Source organism: Photinus pyralis, unplaced genomic scaffold (assembly GCF_008802855.1).
Source record: "Photinus pyralis isolate 1611_PpyrPB1 unplaced genomic scaffold, Ppyr1.3 Ppyr1.4_LG7, whole genome shotgun sequence".
In the NCBI taxonomy this organism is placed as follows: Eukaryota; Metazoa; Arthropoda; class Insecta; order Coleoptera; family Lampyridae; genus Photinus; species Photinus pyralis.
The window spans coordinates 40,294,884-40,314,119 of record NW_022170738.1 but is presented as its reverse complement, the minus strand read 5'-3'; the positions used below and the strand labels follow the sequence as shown (position 1 = coordinate 40,314,119).

The window sequence follows — 19,236 nt, the reverse complement described above, 5'->3', positions numbered from 1 at the left end:
ACAAAATTCGTATAAAGGTAAACGATTCGGTACGTCATCTATCGACGAACGCGACTAATAGGTCCGGTTTTATAGGTTTCCTATCTATTTTTAAACTGTTTACGTCGGAAGTTGAATATTTGCCTTTCAAATCCGTCTCGTTTTGAAGGTTTTAGTTGGGATTTAATTAGTAGGTTGTGTGCAAGCTGTTAATTTTTAAAGTTTGGCGATGACGATTTACCTCGCTGTTAGGCAACACACAATACAATTCCCATGCATATAAAATAATAATATGCGTTTGTCTTCCCATGGTATCTCGTTTTGAGTTTGACTTTAGGTCAGCTTCATCACAACTAAGCCCCATTGTACAAATCCCTCTCTTTGGCAACTAGGTTCAGAGCTCGGGACCCTGTTGCTTCACCCCTCCATGGTTCCAGATATGTGTACCGGGCTGGGGGGGGGGGGGGTTATTCAATATCCCCCAGTAGACGACAGCTTCATTGCCATTTCCAGAATACCACCATAAGGGAATTCTGAGGTTTATAGGGAAAGGATTATCGAGTACTACCTCTTTGATGGGCGATGTTCGACCCCCGCCGTTTTAACATAATTTTCCCGAAATGGTCATCGCCATTTTCGTCTGATGGACACCCCTCAGACCCCCCCCCCCCCGGTGTAATTTCATCCGTCTCGTCAAAGAACCTAGAACACAGCCCAATATTGTGCAGTAGGTGATAGTAGACCATCCAGTGCCTTTATTGTTAGGACCAGGATAATCTTCCTAATGTAGCCTCTATATTCAGTTTTAGAAACTTAAAGGCCTCCGATTTGTCCAGTGGCCCAGATAAGAAGGCCCTAAACTGTCCGAGTCCAGTTGCTCGTTGGCACTGAGCCTGAAATTTACTGATCACCTTAGCCCTGACAACAGAGGGGCAATTTTTAGGACGAAATCGGGCCCAAGGAAGACCCTCGTACTGCCTTCGCGAGTCAACTGCCCCCCCCCCCCTATTCCACAGTGCGCAGGTACCTAGATCAAACTTACCTTATTTCATTACTAATACGAAAGTTAATTTTATTTTAATTACACACCCAGCGTGTAATACTTTCATTTATTGGTTCTTGTTATCTTAAAAACATTATTATTATTGGCTTAAGTTGTCCCCTTTAATTTTGTGCAGGTTAAAGGTTTGCAATAGGAAACAGATCTCTGGACAGTGGCGGATTAAACCCTTTAGAGGCCCTAAGCACAACGTCCTTTTGAGGCCCCTCTCCTAATAAAAATTCAAAATTTTTAAACATTTTTTAATCAATGTGAAATTTAATTTTGATTATGGTATAATTACATATATTGACCGTTTTATAATGATCAGGTCTGAAAAACTGAACTGTTTACTCACATCACCATTCAATCATAACCGAGGTCTTACTTTCCCTTCTACTTTAATATTAATTGATGTAAAGTAGGGTTCTAATTCAAACATTGACTAAAATTTAACGTTTTATTGCAATATTAAGGCCCCTATAAACTATTAAAACTTATAAGGGAACTTTTCCGGATTTAAGGCAAGAAAACTGGCCAATGAGCAATTTATAGTCCAATAATTGTACAATATCAGCCTCAATAAACATGACGGACAGATTATTTAAGTTACTTTGGCCAAGAGAATTTCGTAAATGATTTTTTACTCGTTTAAGACAGGAAAAGGATCGTTCGCCACTAGCGTTACAAATAGACATGGTTAAAAATATTTTCAAAACAGTTTCCACATTAGGGAATGTAGATTGCAGCCCGTCAAGTAATACTTTATACATCTGGACACAATGGCTTTGCAATCCCACAATAGTCTAGTGGTTTTAGAGATTGTCGGTGTCGTTTACAAATTCCAGGACATACAATAAACAAAAATCAATTTTTCCCAGAGATTTTTTCTTGCTAGTTATTAGTTTTGGAGGGCCCCAGACAAGATGAGGCCCCAAGCACGAGCTTATTGTGCCTGTGCGGTGATCCGCCTCTGTCTCTGGATCTTGCAAAGTCCCATGAAAGAATATACGTTAAAATAAAGCATTTTTGTACTTTTTTTGCGATTAGATGCTCTAATTTTTCAACTATTAACTTTACATTCAGCATTTCAGCGAATTTAAGATCATTTAAAAACCAAGTTAGTGAAAGAATAACGGCATTATGGGATAAGTATGAATATTTTAACAACCTCCTATTTGAGATCACAAAAAATGATTCTTTATACATACCTTCTCATTTAAAATTGTGCCTAAATGTAACAAAATTAAACAAATTTAGGTATGAACAGTCCGTTCTTTTACGATAAGCCCGAAAAATTTGAAAAAATAACCACTTATGACATCTAACGTGAGAGTAATCAATTGAATGTTTACTATCCCCAAAAAAATGCAAGAAATTATATTATTGTTGATGACCATTCCCCAATGAATAGGTATTGTTTATTCATTGCCATTCCCTTTGGTTCGTTTTATTTGCGATAAATATTCGAACAATAGAATTTTAGTCCAGTTTAGAAGAATAACGTTAGATGTCGCAAGTATTTATTTTACGAATTTTACGAAATATTTGGCGCGTTTCTAAAAAAATCAGATAAAATACCCCATTCTGTGATTACCTTTACATTATTTAGTGCATAGTAATAGCTTTGTTCACTTATAAACAAAAGGTAATAACTAGATTACACATAATTTGTCACGAATATAATTACAGTGGTTTCGTCCTCATAATTGCGTTCTTATTTCACTTACTTACTTTTTTGTAAATAAATAACAGAAATCCTGTTGTTTCTTAGGTTTAAATTGTGGAAATATCTTTGCACTTAAAAGTTTTACTGACGGCATGGTCCCACTATTGCAGCCATAGTGTCAAATGAGACTTCATCGTCTTGGGCTGTGCGATCAGAAGGCTGGTAGATCTCGACCAATGTGAAAGTGTACAAAAGAAACTCAAATCCACTCCTACAATAATAGTAGAATATATCATTGAAATTCTATTAAAGACTATTTCATATTTTATATACAATCAGTAATTATAACAAAATTTCAGCTTGCAGGTGTCCATTTATCTTCGTAATTTTCTATTAGGAGACTTTTGCAACGTCTAGCGCGTAGGCTGAAACTCTGGCTTTTGGGAGCGATCTGTAACACCTCGACTCGCGCAACGTTCAAGAAATTGGGATTATTGGTGTCGATTTCGCGTACTATGTCGATCTCGTCGCCTTCCTGTACTGGATCGCTTTTCTTCAGCAACTTCTTACCGTTTATTCTAATTTTACTTTCGTAAAACGCCTCGTCCACTTTGCTCCTTGATATGTGCAGGCAACTTTTTAGCACGACATCGGCTCGCAGTGAAGAAACCCTTAAAGTTGTGACCTTTGTTTGTTTGTCAACGATGAGATTGTCGAAGTCCTCGATTTCCTCCTCGGTCTCCTCTTCATCCTCCGATTCTTTTTGCTTTTGCTTGCTACCTTTGCTTTTGAATCTGCTAATTGCTGAAGACACTAAAGGCGTTGTCGAGGTTAGGACTGGTGTCGGGAATTTGGTGGTTGCCAACGAGTATAATCGTACCCCCAATTGTCGACGAGGGATTAACTTTAGTAGGGTTCTGCAGTTCACTGGTAATGACATTATTTTAATTAATTAAAAGCTGCTCTTATTTATTAACAAGGCCATGATTTGGATATATGAACTACATAAGCTATTGGAACTACAGCAGGCAATTGATTGAAACTATTACCAGTAATTGGTTAGAACTACTACGAACAATTCGGACTACTCGCAATACACCTAGAATATCTACAAATTATTAGCGCTTTTTTCAATAGAAAGGTCTTTATTATCCGAGCTTTACATGTTTAATCCTTCAGTTCAAATTCATTAAAGGAATTTAAATTCCTTGCACTTCATAACTATATAATATCAAGCACTTTATTCCGGTGTGTTGGGAGAATTTTTTGGTTCTCCTAAATTTTATAGATTTCCTGGCCAAACGTCATCTACAGCTACACGATATGCTAGAAATTCACAAAGTGCATAAAGTCTTAATAAACATCCTCTGTAGACTGTAAATAATTCTTTTAATTAAATTTATTGATTTCTTCTCATTGTTGAAGAGAAAGCCGGCAGATAGCGCTGACAGTATTAAATTAAATAAAAAAGTACGAATTGATTAGGATTCTACGCACCAAAATTAATAAGAAAAAGTGTTTTCCCGAGAAATTTTGGTGCAGTCGATTTTTGGTAAAAAAGGAAGGTTGTACACTGCCTTTTTTTGAGGCCCGAAGAAAAAATTGTATCCGATCGACCCGGAAAAGAATTTTTCTTATAGAATGTGGCCTGTAGAATCCATAATTTCAAACAGTTCCAAGATTGGGCTACTAGTTCAAAAGTTACAGCCCTTTGAATTTTTTTTCGACATTGGTTTCTAGTCTATAACTTTTGATTGAGAAGTCTAATCGAAAAAGTACGAATTGTTTTGGATTCTACGCACCAAAATTAATAAGAAAAAGTGTTATCCCGAGAAATTTTGGTGTAGTCGATTATATTGAAGTACAATTGCTCTACAAATTAAATGAAATTGCACATTTTCAACTGCCCTTTAAGGCAAATTGAGTCGGACGTGGCTATTAAGTGCATAAATTAAAATGTTCTTGTGAAGGAAATGTTGTTCGTGGCGACATCTCATTGTAACTAGTTCAACTATTACAAGAATTAAATTTGGAAAAGTATAGGGATTACCGAAGAGATGGCGCAAATGTACCAAATGCGTACACAAATTAAAGACAATTCCAGATACTTGAGATACTGGATCATTGAAGTACATTTGCTCTACAAATCCTACATGAAATTGCACATTATCAACTGCCCTTTAAGGAAATGGCCTGTAGAATCCATAATTTCAAACAGTTCCAAGATTGGGCTACTAGTTCAAAAGTTACAGCCCTTTGAATTTTCTTTCGAAATTGGTTTCTAGTTTATAACTTTTGATTGAGAAGTCTGATCGAAAAAGTACGAATTGTTTTGGATTCTACGCACCAAAATTAATAAGAAAAAGTATTTTCCCGAGAAATTGCAGTTATTGATTGGAGAAGAACAAATTATATCGTACCTACCAATTGAAAAATTCATCGTTCGGTATAGTTTGAACTACAAAAAGAGAGTATTTTGTCCGCAAAAGATAATGGTAATAAAACAACAGGCCAGGCAAAGTGCAGTGTCACACTTTTGTTTACCGGATTATTCGATTTTCCCTGGAAATTGAATTTTCGTGTTTCCAAATCGAACGTGTTTGGAAAAACAATGCTATATTTACACATACGACGAAGCCTTTTTTATATTTTAATACTTGTTACCATTTCACGTTAATTTCCCTATTTAAGAGACACATTTTCTCGTTGATGTTCAACCGACATTAAATATCGAACTTATTTGCTCGGAGCTTTCTGTTACTTTAAAATATGTTTCTTTTTCCCCGGCTTGTACTACCCTAGTAATGACCTCATTATTTTAATACAGACATTACGTCGTATTCAAATAAAAAGTGCTTTAAATATTTACGTTTTCAGCTTTTGGGGAATGTAATTAAAATTTTACGGCATTTTAAACTTCCATCCAGCATTTATTCAACATGTACAAAATTTATTTGTGTATAGATTATTGGTTCAAGTTGAAATGGAAAAGGAAAAGGCACTTCATCTACCTACTTCAGGTCGCAAACTTATTTTCATTCATTGAGCAGAATGATCATTAACACTATTTACCTTTCCTAAGAACACGAAGGCACTAAATGCCTAAGATCGAAATTGACTAGAGTCGTTCGAGCCCTCATGGTAACCCGAGGTTCTTTCTTGAACCCTGTGCAAAAACGTGCCAAGCTACGAGATGGTCCTTTGCGGGCTTCTCTCGTATGGCGACAATCTATGTTCCATCTAGCCCCGTGTTGGGTTTAAGTGCATTGAGTTATTAAGTTGCTTACAGTAGCAACTGTAAGTGGAAGAGCTGACTTCAAGTGCCTTTTTAGGATGGACATGAAAACTTTTAAAAGCTGCTTTTCAATCAAGGAAATAGCAATACTTCACGAATAGAAGAAGTTACAACCCTCCAAACCCCACGACAGTACAAAATGTCCATAAAAAATTACATAATACAAAAACGGCAAGGGTGCATGACTTCGTGTGCCTTTTTAGGGTTGATATTTAAACCCTTTAAATATAAAAAATCAAGGAAACAAAGATATTTGACCCACCGCAGAAGTTACACCCTTCCAAAAGCCACAGCAATACTAAATAAGACTCAATTTTTATGAAAAATAGCGGAACATACAAACGGCGAGGGTGCATGTCTTCGTGTGCCTTTTTAGGGTTGATATTTAAACCCTTTAAATATAAAAAATCAAGGAAACAAAGATATTTGACCCACCGCAGAAGTTACACCCTTCCAAAAGCCACAGCAATACTAAATAAGACTCAATTTTTATGAAAAATAGCGGAACATACAAACGGCGAGGGTGCATGTCTTCGTGTGCCTTTTTAGGGTTGATATTTAAACCCTTTAAATATAAAAAATCAAGGAAACAAAGATATTTGACCCACCGCAGAAGTTACACCCTTCCAAAAGCCACAGCAATACTAAATAAGACTCAATTTTTATGAAAAATAGCGGAACATACAAACGGCGAGGGTGCATGTCTTCGTGTGCCTTTTTAGGGTTGATATTTAAACCCTTTAAATATAAAAAATCAAGGAAACAAAGATATTTGACCCACCGCAGAAGTTACACCCCTCCAAAGGCGACAGCGGCACTAAAGAAGATTCAATTTTCATGAAAAATTACGGAATATACGAACGACGAGTGTGCATGTTTTCGTGTGCCTTTTTAGGGTTCATATTAAACCCTTTAAATATACAAAATCAAGGGAGCAAAGATATTTGACCCACCACAGAAGTTACACCCCTCCAAAGGCCACAGCAGCACTAAAGAAGATTCAATTTTCATGAAAAATTACGGAATATACAAACGACGAGGGTGTATGTCTTCGTGTCGCCTTTTTAGGGTTGATATTAAACCCTTTAAATATCATCAATCAAGGGAACAATGATATTTGACCCACCGCAGAAGTTACACCCCTCCAATGGCCACAGCAGCACTAAAGAAGATTCAATTTTCATGAAAAATTACGGAATATACAAACCACGAGGGTGCATGTCTTCGTGTGCCTTTTTAGGGTTGATATTAAACCCTTTAAATATAAAAAATCAAGGGATCAAAGATATTTGACCCACCACAGAAGTTACACCCTCCCAAAGGTCACAGCAGCACTAAAGAAGATTTAATTTTCATGAAAAATTACGGAATATACAAACGGCGAGGGTGCATATCTTCCTGTGCCTCTTTAGGATCGATATTAAACCCTTTAAACATAATCAATCAAGGACATACAAATATTTGACGCACCGTAGAGGTTACACTCCTCCAAGGACACGACAGATCGAATTTTTTTAAAAAATTACGGAATATAATAACGGCGAGGGCACATTTCTCTTAAGTGCCCTTTTAGGGTGGATATTAATCCCTTTAAATTAAATCAATCAAGGAAGCAAGAACATTTGATGCACCGCCCAAGTTACACCCCGCCAGAGGACAGGACAATACTAAATAAAATTTAATTTTGATACGCAATATAAAAAAGAGGGGGATGTCTATTTTACTGTATATTTATTTTTTTGGTACATATACTGTTTCAAACCCATATAGAGATCTCAAGAAAAAAATGGGAAATGGGAATTTAGCGCAATAATTTAGCGCAATCGGCTAATCAGCCTCATTTGTTTTTTATTCTTCATACCTAAAGGTCAAGCCACCTCCTTAAATCCGTTCCATCTCGTTTATCCCCGGCGATTCTTGAAACACGGCTACGTTATATCGCACATGGCGTAGTTAATAAATAAAGTCAATTAATTTGTCCGATATCGCCTTTACAAAGCATCTGGCCAGATAAGACTTATCTTAAGCCGAAATTATGCCCTTATTTAACGAATAAACTTACATGACTTAAACAATTACTAAATTTACAATTAAAAAACAAAGATTTTCAATGACAATTTATTAAATTTTCAAATTCTGTGTCTTCTTGAACAAAATTCCCCCAGGTCCTGTTAAATAAATTGAGACATTTTACATACAGGATGTCCTGACTGCTATTTCCAATGCGTAAACCGGAAATTACGTTGACAACACGTAAATTTTTCACTACAGGGTGGCTCGCTTTGCTCTTCGGCATTAATTCCGCGCACTCGGTAATACCATTGAATAAAAATAGTGTTTTTATTCAATGGTAATACCAAGAGACCACGATTGATATTGAAATTTTAACTTCAGATGCTTCTAACAAGAGGAAATATAGCGCCCATGTTTAAACTTTATGAAGATATTCCTTTGAGATATTAACTACGCTTTAATCATAAAGATGCTCGGTTTGCTTGTGACATTATAGTCTTTCTGGAAGTACGAACGATCTGTGCATGGAAAATGCGCTAAACAATTACTCTTCTTAGGGCTTATGTTTAACGGCCACAGAAAAGTGTTTCCTATACCTGCACTCGGATTACTCAAATAGCGCATAATTTAAAAAGTTCTTCAATTTATGGAGCGGGTTTGGCCTTTAATCAAGTAAGTTATACCTAGACCATTCACGCTTTTAGAATAATTATTTTTAATGAGACCATTATCTATTATGAATAATTAAAGTTTGAGTATTGTAATTAATGATGAGAGAGCGATATCCCTAAACAATTACATTACCAGCGTCCGATTTGCTGCCACGGACAATATACATTTTGGTCAACCGCACTTGTGCGTCAGCGGGATGAGAATTACGGAAGCACGATTTATTCCTAATATAGATTCCTGGACGGTACAGTAACCGCTAATGTATAAAGGTGACCATTTCTCCATGCTCCAATTTTCGATTTTTGGTTTATTCGTTAGAAACGCACTTCATAGTACCTAAAGGATTCGCACGGTTCGTAAAAGGCTAACTCGCCACCCCCAATCAACTCAAAAATTGTTTTTTTTAAGGAGAGCCTTAATACCTCAAAAACTAAAATTGTGGGGCAGGATTCCTAGACAAAAGGGAAAAGGAATACAAGCTTTAGATTTTTTTAAAATTTGCTTACTTTCAACAATTGGAAAACGAGGCGTTTTTTGAAAAAATGTATAGAAACAAATTTTGTGAGGCTCCGATTTTGAAGATGATAAAACTACATCATCAACCAAACACTTTTACTTTTTGAATACAGTGTGCTTATGCGTTGAAAAGTGCACGGATGATCTCTTGATATATTTCAATACCTTTCAAAAATACGTTCACGTTTAAGAACTCGTCATTTGAGTGCGCCATAATCGGACTGTCTTGATTTGGAGAAAATCCGAAGGTCGGAATCAAGGCTTCCCGGAAAAATCTTGCATCAGAATTAGCTGGTGAAAGTATCGGGTTAACTCCATAACCCCTACAATTAACAATCTGGGCAAAAAAGGTTTTGATGTGATACTTACATTGCATGCACGGCCTCTTTGAAAGCAACCCAAAATATATTTGAATTATCGATTGGGGTGTTTGGATGTTTTCCACCTTTATGCACGTCTTCGAGCCAAACACCAGCACCCGCGTTTTTACACCATTGATGGACCTTCCTTTCAAACCCTTCAGAGTCGTCCATTGGCACCCGCGTGTCAAACACCAGCGCCAATTCGTTGGGGATTACATTATTTTTTATGCCTCCCTAAAATCGGTTTTGAGTTATGCCTGCAGTACAACCCTGGTTACAGCCCTTTGAATTTTCTTTCGAAATTGGTTTTTAGTCCATAACTTTTGATTTGGATTCTACGCACCAAAATTAATAAGAAAAAGTGTTTTCCCGAGAAATTTTGGTGTAGTCCATTTTTGGTAAAAAAGGAACTTTATTACTGCCTTTTTTTGAGGCCCCAAAGAAAAATTGTCTCAGATCGACCGGAAAAAAAACATTTTCTTATAGAATATGGCCTGTAGATTCCATAATTTCAAACAGTTCCAAGATTGGGCTTACTAGATCAAAAGTTACAGCCCTTTGAATTTTTTTTCGAAATTGGTTTTTAGTCCATAACTTCTGATTGCGAAGTCTAATAGAAAAAGTACGATTCGATTTGGATTCTACGCACCAAAATTAATAAGAACAAGTGTTTTCCCGAGAAATTTTGGTGTAGTCGATTTTTGGTAAAAAAGGAAGGTTATTACTGCCTTTTTTTGAGGCCCCAAAAAAAAATTGTCTCAGATCGACCGGAAAAAAACATTTTCTTATAGAATATGGCCTGTAGATTCCATAATTTCAAACAGTTCCAAGATTGGGCTACTAGATCAAAAGTTACAGTCAGGAGTACAACTGACAAGGATGGATTCATGAAATTTCACTTGATAAGCTTTGGTGGAAGCGGAGGAGAATACTAAAATGACGTTGAACTTTATCCCTTCGCCCCCTAGAAAGGCCTATGAGGAGAAAGCCCAACCTCTGGGGTGAGTGTACCTCTATAATTGTTAAATTAATCGATGTAATACGGTCAGTACGTTTGTCTTGAGCTTCCTTAACCTTTTGTTCGGCACGAAAATCGTAGACATTACTTAAAACAGCCCGTACTTTTTCGCCGGGTGTATTTTCCAGTAAAAGAGAACCATGGCCGGACTGGCCCGGGCAGTGAATGCGAAAACCTATGAAATGAAATGCATCGTTCGCATTTACAAATGTGAAACTTACTCCATCTCCTTTTCTCCCCATAGAAAACAATTAGCGTCTTATTTTCACCACCAGCAGCTTCGTCCAAAGCACAGCCGGCATTTAAATTTTTGAAGTTTTGAGTTTTGACGTACTGTTCCGCCCCGTTGACTCCACCGAGTTCCTCATCTACGGCAGATTGTGTCAGCTAGCCGTGGACAAAGAAGTGCGCGTACCTGGCATAAAGGTAACGTGAACAGTTCTTCGGGGTTCAACTCCGTTCAATTTCAGTCTCCTGATCGCCTCCAAGTACTGTATTCCGGTACACTTGCAATCTTGAGCGCCTCGCGCGTAGATATTCCCTTCGCTGTCAATTTCCGCACCAAACGGCTTATGCGCCCACTGTTCCTAAATTGAAACGTTACACGTTGCGTGTCAGTCAAAATCTCACCTCAAAAACCGGCACGACGTCCATGTGACTGTTAAGTACGATCGATGGAAGATCGCTCTCCTTGCCCATCCACGTCAGGACCACCATTGGATTTTTGGGCACGTCTCGAAAGACGGACACCTTCAAACCGATCTCCTTCGCTTGCTTCTCCAAAAATGTAACGCACGGCTCTGCTCAACGGTTATCAGGGGCCAAAGCAATCTCCAACTTACCATAGTCAATGTCGGGATGGACGGACGGTATCCGCAGGTACTCTCGAAAGTTCTCCACGGCAATGGCGTCTAATTTCTTTGAAGATGTCGTCATTTTTTTCTTCGAAGCAATGACCATTATCTGGTTTGCGTTTTTAATTTATGCGCGATGCTTGTTATCGCCTAGACAAGGTTGTAGACGTGGTCTGCGGTTAGTTGAAGTAAACCAAATGCAACTGACAAAATGATAATTTCGATAACAGCGATGGACAAATATGAGAATAGAATTTTAGCTCTACTTTGAATATCCAGCTTCTAGTAGACAGATCTTGGGGGTTATATATTTGTTAGGACAAAATCTACTAGAATTCGTCTTTCTGAGATCGAGATGCAATCGATTTTGAGGGTGTATGCTGCTTATAAGGTACATATGTCTGATTTTGACAGTGTCTAAGTTGAAATTGCGTAGTGACGTTAAAAAATTTAAAATTTCTAAGAGTAGAACAATATTAGGCATTGTAAATGATAGAAATTCTATAGGGCGTCTAAATTTAGAGGGCCGATTCCCAAATAAATGATTTGATTAGTAGAATGGTATTCGTAAGCCGTGGTGGAATTTATGCCCGTCTTGTCTGCGTCGTTTGATTTCTGTAGAGCATCGTTTTATTAATAGACTTCAGAAATCTGGGCGACTAGACGTCGAGAATTTAGATCATGTTCAGTCCTCTTAATTAGGGTTACAACTTCTAATTCGGCAACGTGGAAAAATCTAGCATATTAGAAAAAAATGGGATTTGATCTATTACTCTAGCTCTTGTTTGATTCATAGGGAGGGAATTAAGTAATTAATAATTAAAGATGGCCGTTGAAATTAACAATTCGACTTTTGACTATTTTTTTTGGATCGTCGAGTTTCAGCGTAGACATTTCTAAGTATTTCTAATCGTACGCTTTTTGAAAATTCACATAAAAAAAATTATCGTGCATTTGGAAGAAAACAAAAACTTGAATTTCGAACCTTAACTTAACTATTTTCTCTGTGGAGATTTCTTTCAATGCGTCCAAAAATTCGCACTTAGATCACGTGAAAAGGGTTTTCATGCTAGAACGATCAATGACAACCGGAAAACATCCCCATCCCCCTTCTTTGCGCAACGCCGTCCTCGACGGAGAGGAAAATCTTCAGGGGTATACAATTTTTGGAACAAGTTTTTAACTTTAAAATTTAACTGGTCGCGAAAAACAGATTTAGGATGATTTTCTTTCTTCTTTACACCCAAAGAATGGGACAAAATCGTGTAGATAATGTAATTGACTAGTACCTACACTGAGGCGCAAATTAATGTCAGCAAATTACTTTGTCAGCAAGATAAAGTAACAACGACATGAGTATTTAAACAGGGCGGAACTATTTTAAACAGAATAATCCTCGCGAATATCACGTTGATACAGCTCCCCAAATACGTGGATTAGTTACCGGCTAAATTCCATATATGTGCGAGACGTAAAAGAGAGAATAACTTAAACTACCCTCTTATGGGGCGTTGAAACTTAATCAAAGTTGTTTTATGAACCCAATTTGTAAACGTTGATTTTAAGACAAGGCAGTAGGTTGATAAACTTTCATTCTTCATGTCCGATCCACCTCATTTCTGCTGCGCGCCCCCATTTCGTGGATGCTCCTCTACATTTATGGCTGTGCTTTAAATTTGAATGAGCTTTTCGACTCGCGGGCACAATTTATGACGACAATTTGATAATTAAGTATCGAACGTAATCTAGATTGGCGCTTTGATAAACCCGCAATTATTATCAATTAAATGCACATTCACAATTTAATCAGTAGGTATAATTAACGTCCATTCAATTTTCATAGTTACGGAAAAGTTCGTTTAATTCGATACTCTATGCCTATAGGGGCCCTGGGGCAAACAAACATTGTCTCCGCACAGCAGTGTTACACTGTTTTTAATATTCCACAGCTTCAATCGGAATTAAATAAGTCACTCGGAAGGGTAAACGACTCGATGGATTGCACAAACTGAAATGGATTCTACCATTGAATAAATAGTGTTTTTATTCAATGATTCTACTTTGTTGCACTTTATGTATGCAGACGGGAGGAATTTTCAAACTTCGGCGTCTTTCTCTTATTTTCTGTATCATTAAAATTTAAATTGTGCGAGTGATTATATCCCTCTCTCTTTATGTGTTTTAGTACTAGTGCTAAATCGCTATCAATATTATTCACAATTTCTAGTCAGAGAAGCCATTTCAGGAACAGAGGCAAATTTTCACGTGGTCTAAAACACGAGCCTTGAAGCCCAGAGGTCAAAATGCTGAGATTATTCTGAGTGCTTGAAAGTACTTGACGCATCGTTTAACTCTCCACCAGAGTGTTCAACAAAAGTCGTCCGAATAAGCATTACATTTTCATACAGGTCATTTTCCAACTCATAAATTACTAATTGTCCCTTTGAAACTGGAATTTCCATTTTCACCTAGATCCTTTTACATAAACGAGTATAACGTTTACAAAGCCCCACAAAAAACTTTAAAATTAAATTCGGAACTACAACTACTCACCAAACAATAGCGAAAGTTAATAGCTGTTCTCTAAAGGGTTTCCAGATAATAGAAAAGCCACACGGCGACCAATTTCACGGTGGCAGAATCTAATGTGGCTCCAATTTTTTTTACAATAGAAAATCCCCCCTCGTTACAGCGGTTTAAGTGTACTCGATTAAACAAAATAGTCGCAGAGAGTTCCCGTGTAATCTCGAAATGCTTTCCGGAAATTGCGTGTGTTGTCTCAAGATGACGTCGTAAATTTGAAATGTATCGAACGTCGCGTCTTCGACAGGAGAAATTTGAATTTTTACGTGCGGTGCGTTGGTAGCAATAAATCGTGGCATGAGTCGATATTTGATGCCGAAGTGAGGTTATCAGGGCTAACCCGTTGTTTTCATTGCAGAGTATCTACCATAAAACAATTTACTGAAATAACCTATACTCGATTTACACCATTTTGAACTTAATATAGCTCTCTGTACTCCCCACTTTGATCGCTTATAATCTACAAGTACCTCCACTACTAGAACTGTCTAGAAGAAGTCTAAAGCTTTTTGGTGTATGTTGTTAAATTAAAAATAAGTTTTATACATTTTTCACTTCTAGAAATTTAATTTTATATTTATGTATATCAATTTACGACTTTTTTATATTTTGTTTTGGGCGAAAGTAACAAAATTCCCTGTGGATAAGCCCACGGTAAGCTCAGGAAAAGTAAGTAAGTAAACCGGATAGACGCCACTTAGTCTTTACTAAATTTCAAAAAGAGAAAGTATTATTACCACAAGGCAGACTAAGGGAGTGTATCTAAAAACGGTATGCAATCAAACGTTATATCATGGAGTCCCCTTATACCTCAAGAACGGATTATCAGAAAAGGGTACTCACAAAGGGCGATTGAGACGTCTTCAAGAAATATATCCATTAGTGATGTCAAAACAAAAGCTATTTAGGTTAAAAAAAATACGCTTTATCTGCACAAGAGTTGTGCACAATTTATACTTGTCTTAATTTAACGTAAGAAATCCTTTTGAACAGGGGCGGACTGGGTACTTCTGGGTACTTACGGGCCAGGTGGAATTGCATAGGTTACGGGCCATTAAAGTATTAGTGTAGTAAAGAAGGTGGCGGGGGGGGGGGGGGGTTTAACAGCTTTTTTTTTAAATTGCAGCTGATAATTAAAAGTAACAAAATATACAATCCACACGAGGTGCGTCGCCTATTATTGTATTTCAGCACTTTCATGCTACGACAGAAAATGATAAATTCATTGTAAAACACTTTAATTAAAACAGCATTTTTTAACAACCTAACATCAACCCCAATTAGAGAAACGTGTTCATAATGTATTAATAGTGCAAGAAACTAAATACAGCACATACTTATAAATTTCCACGGGCCATTATGATCTACAGGCCAGGTGGCAATCGCCACCCGCCCCCCGGGCCAGTCCGCCCCTGCTTTTGAAATCACATATTTAAAAAGAAAGTTCAACAAAAGAGCTTCGGATGAATTTGGCTCACTCAGAAGTACTTTTTTGCTTACTTGTGGATATTAAATTAAACAACTAATAGCTTCTTGCATCATGGCTTGAAATAGCGGCGAAATGGTTGACCAGCTGTAACGTCAAATAATTTTCGAACCGTTTTCGAAACCCACTTTCGTATCCAAATACTAAATATTCATTTTGTCAATTAATTACACAGTCATCCCAATTAGTCGAGCTTTACTTACTATCGTCGCAAAGAGAATAATTTTCATTTGCGCGTTTTTCAATGTTTAGTTTGGAGAGGGCATGCTTTTTATCGGTTTTTATATTGGGCGCCCTTCCTCTGAATAATGGTGCAGATGCCGGTTTTCTATGTAAGGTACTACTCCAATTTTACATATTTTAGGCGCTCTAATACATATATTCATGCAGGAGTACGAATTTTAAGTGTTATAAAAGATTTTACAATCAGATTTATGGCCGGCGCATTATTCCCAGGACTTGACGTTATAACAAAAGTGTTTTTACTTCGCCTTTCTCCATTTGCTTAAGCTAGGATTATTCGCGACTATTATTGTATTTCGGTACACGTGCTGCCCGATTTTATGCGTTGTTCACAAGTCCTTGTTACGAATGTAGCATTAGGGGCTGCGATCGGGCTTTTAGTGATATTGCACAGAGGGGTTTTCTTTCACCTTTCGCAAGCTAATCGAATATTATCATTTATGTGTAACGAACACATTGAAAGAATTTATAGTTGCCAATGAAAATGATCGTCGAACTCCCAGGATTTGTGATGCACTCAAGTTTACAACACAAATACAAAAATTAATTAATTCAATGCAATTATTCAGCAGTCTTGATCTACAAACTTAAAGGAATGACCAAATATATAAATTTAACTTTGGGCCAAGATCATGTAATCAAAGCATAAATTGAGCAAACATTTACACAAAAAATAAACACGATTTAAAACCATATAAAATTAACCTTGTATTCATGTTAAATCCATGTAATAAAATAAAAAAATAAAGCCATCTTCGAACTGTCGATAATCTCCGACCGACTTTTATCTCGTATAAGATTTGCTTGAGTGAGCATTAGGATTTACAACCTTAACGCCACAAATTGGTTTTATAACGTAACTAGCCATTCCAAATATAGCGCAACGAAATATTTTGCACCTTGAACCCCAACGCTTTTGTGGTAATAATTTATTTAAATGCGAGTACATTAATCCGATCGTGCAATAACCTGAAAATATTCACGTACGAATTAAGACCGCCTTGAGACATTATCACAATGACAAATTGATCAAGTACTAAAGCTTTACGATGTTTTAAACTTAATTCGCTACCGATTAATACTGTTATAGTTATTTACGTTATAAGTCCGGTAGGTTACTTGTAACAGTACGAGTTAGACATTATGGACGAGGCGACGTTAGGAGCCGAGTCAAGAATGTCTTAAACGAGTACTGTTACAAGTACTACCGGACGTATATCGTAACGTATTTTATTTCATACTGTAAGTGTGTTTTGTATCATTATTTCATTTCAAAGATTACAAAATTTTATTATATTGTAAAAATCGCATTACCTTGTTTCTGTGGCAACGGCCGTTGCTATAGTTCGTAGTTTGTTGACATTGAATTTTTTTCACTTATAATTGCACAAGAGGTTTGTATTTTACCGAGTAAATTTGGGTTGTTTAGGTAATGAAAATTTGTTGCCTAGCAATTAGACGAGAAAAACTGTCAACTAATAAAAATGCGACACCGCAGGTGGAGCATTTTTAGGTTGACAGTTTTTCGAGTCCAATTGCTAAAAGGAAACAGATTTGAATTGCAACAACCCAAATTTACTCGGTTTAAATACAAACCTCGAGTGTAATTCGGCAGGACAATTTAACGAACAAGAAATTCACCAAACTAGTCAATTATTGACAGACGTCAAGCTAATCATATGGGAAAGGATAATGCGATAATTGTTCCAAAATGAATAAGTGAAAAAACCACTAGTGCATTTGTCGCTGGAAAAGTTGCAGGTAACTTTTGCCGCTGTCAAAGTGACAATTACACTGCGGCTTATGCGATTTTTTATACATGAGTTGAATTGTCACTAAAAAATGGAAGGTATAAACGTGGTGGGATGTTCCACTGTTCCCGATACAATCCTGTCGAAATCTCATGAAGCAACCGAAAAGTTGGTTCCTAAGAAGTCGGCCGCAAGGTATGAAAAAGAGTACTAAGTGTTTTGCCAATGGAGGAACGAACATGGGGCGAAACAAGTAGAGGAAAACGTCATGTTGGCATACTGTTTGGATGCAGTAAGTTTTTGAATTGAGATTTTTTTTGCCTGGGTTTCGGTGTTAAAGCGTCATGGGGCATGGAAAAGCTCATCGGCGGCAGAAAAATACATCGAAGGCTCGGTAGAAGGAAAAGTTAAGATTGCCCGTATGATACAACTGATACAAGGCGGCGAAAATTTCATTGAAGTTCTACAGCAGAAGGAATCAAACATTACTAACTCGACATCCAGTAATAACCCAGGCGTTAGTGTTGAGGACAATACAAATTGTTTCATTACAATCAATGTTAATGTTTGAAATAAAGAATTACAGCCAAATTTATGTTGGGGTTTTTAATTAATTGTGTGAAGATGTCAAATTTGATGTAAACAAATAACAGTCCGGTAAGTGTTGCTTAGCGACACTTACCGGCTCTGATGCTGTAATAACTCACCTACCGGACTCAAAATGATAGTGTAATCGAACATCTACCGGACAGTATGAAATAAATGTTTTTTTCTACAACTGTCAAAAAAACCTGTCATTTTCTGACGAATTTCGAAGCGCGAAGTACTGGATTTTTAAACGGTTAATTAATAAGTAAGGTTGCCCTTGACAACGTGCGCGAAATCGTCAACAGTGAAAAAAAGTATTTCGCGCACGTGACAAAGTTGAACTTAAACAGCAAATTTAATTAACAATCGGTTCAGTTGTAGAAAAAATATTGTATATAACGCTAGCGCGAAGTCATTTCGCGCATTTGACTGATATTTTAACTCGGCTTCGCCTCGTCAAAATACCTTCAGTCTCAATGCGCGAAATTGAACTTCGCGCTCTTGTTATATAAATAACTATTTTATTATACTTGAATCACAATCTCCGTTTTAAACACTCAAATGCGTGCGAAAAAAGGCCTTTAAAACACACGTGCTTTAAAGTTGCTAAGTAACGATACTTCAAGTATGACTTTTGAAACTGTCATCTGGATGAAATAAAAATTCCTCTTAGGTCGCTTTCTGTAAATGCAGAACATTTCTTTGGCTTTTGTACCTATCCTTTGGTTGAAGCTTTCACAAATGCACGTAATTTAGGGTATGCTTCCAAATCTGTTCCACTTTTTAATCGCAGCATTGTTTTAAAGTTTTGAATGAATGCAACAAAATATAGAAGATTTAAATACCTTTGACATTTCCTTCATATATGCCAGCATTATGGATGCATTTAAGACTGTATTCGTAAGTAACTTCCTATTCATCCATGGAAATAACTTTTCATATTCTTTATAATAGGCTTTACTGGAGTTGGATTTTACACCTACCAACGTTTGTTTAGATTTTACAACAATCGATTTAATGGACGGTGTATTATCCTTTTCAACGGAAATCGTTTTATTCACAAAGACGACGATTTTTATAAGCAAACGTCAAGTGACATTTCCATGGCAATCGTGAAATTTCGAACACCCAGCCCACTTAATTAAACATGTATTCGAGTATAACGTCA

At 36.9% G+C, this 19,236-nt stretch overlaps 2 protein-coding genes across 2 annotated transcripts; both read right to left on the bottom strand.

Moving 5' to 3' along the window:
• Positions 1 to 2,953: 2,953 nt before the first annotated feature.
• On the bottom strand, positions 2,954 to 3,716 carry LOC116176447 (mitochondrial transcription rescue factor 1). The gene has a single exon (XM_031495028.1). It carries the CDS (start codon positions 3,625 to 3,627, stop codon positions 3,043 to 3,045), a length of 585 nt encoding a protein of 194 aa, XP_031350888.1. The 5' UTR covers positions 3,628 to 3,716; the 3' UTR covers positions 2,954 to 3,042.
• A 5,379-nt stretch (positions 3,717 to 9,095) lies between these two features.
• On the bottom strand, positions 9,096 to 14,483 carry LOC116175360 (aminoacylase-1-like). The gene is made up of 7 exons (XM_031493431.1): positions 11,406 to 14,483; positions 11,194 to 11,363; positions 10,979 to 11,150; positions 10,785 to 10,931; positions 10,557 to 10,738; positions 9,553 to 9,779; positions 9,096 to 9,506 (listed from the first exon to the last, which is right to left on the bottom strand). The coding sequence occupies exons 1-7, from the start codon at positions 11,521 to 11,523 to the stop codon at positions 9,302 to 9,304; spliced, it is 1,221 nt and encodes a 406-aa protein (XP_031349291.1). The 5' UTR covers positions 11,524 to 14,483; the 3' UTR covers positions 9,096 to 9,301.
• Between the last annotated feature and the right edge of the window lie 4,753 nt (positions 14,484 to 19,236).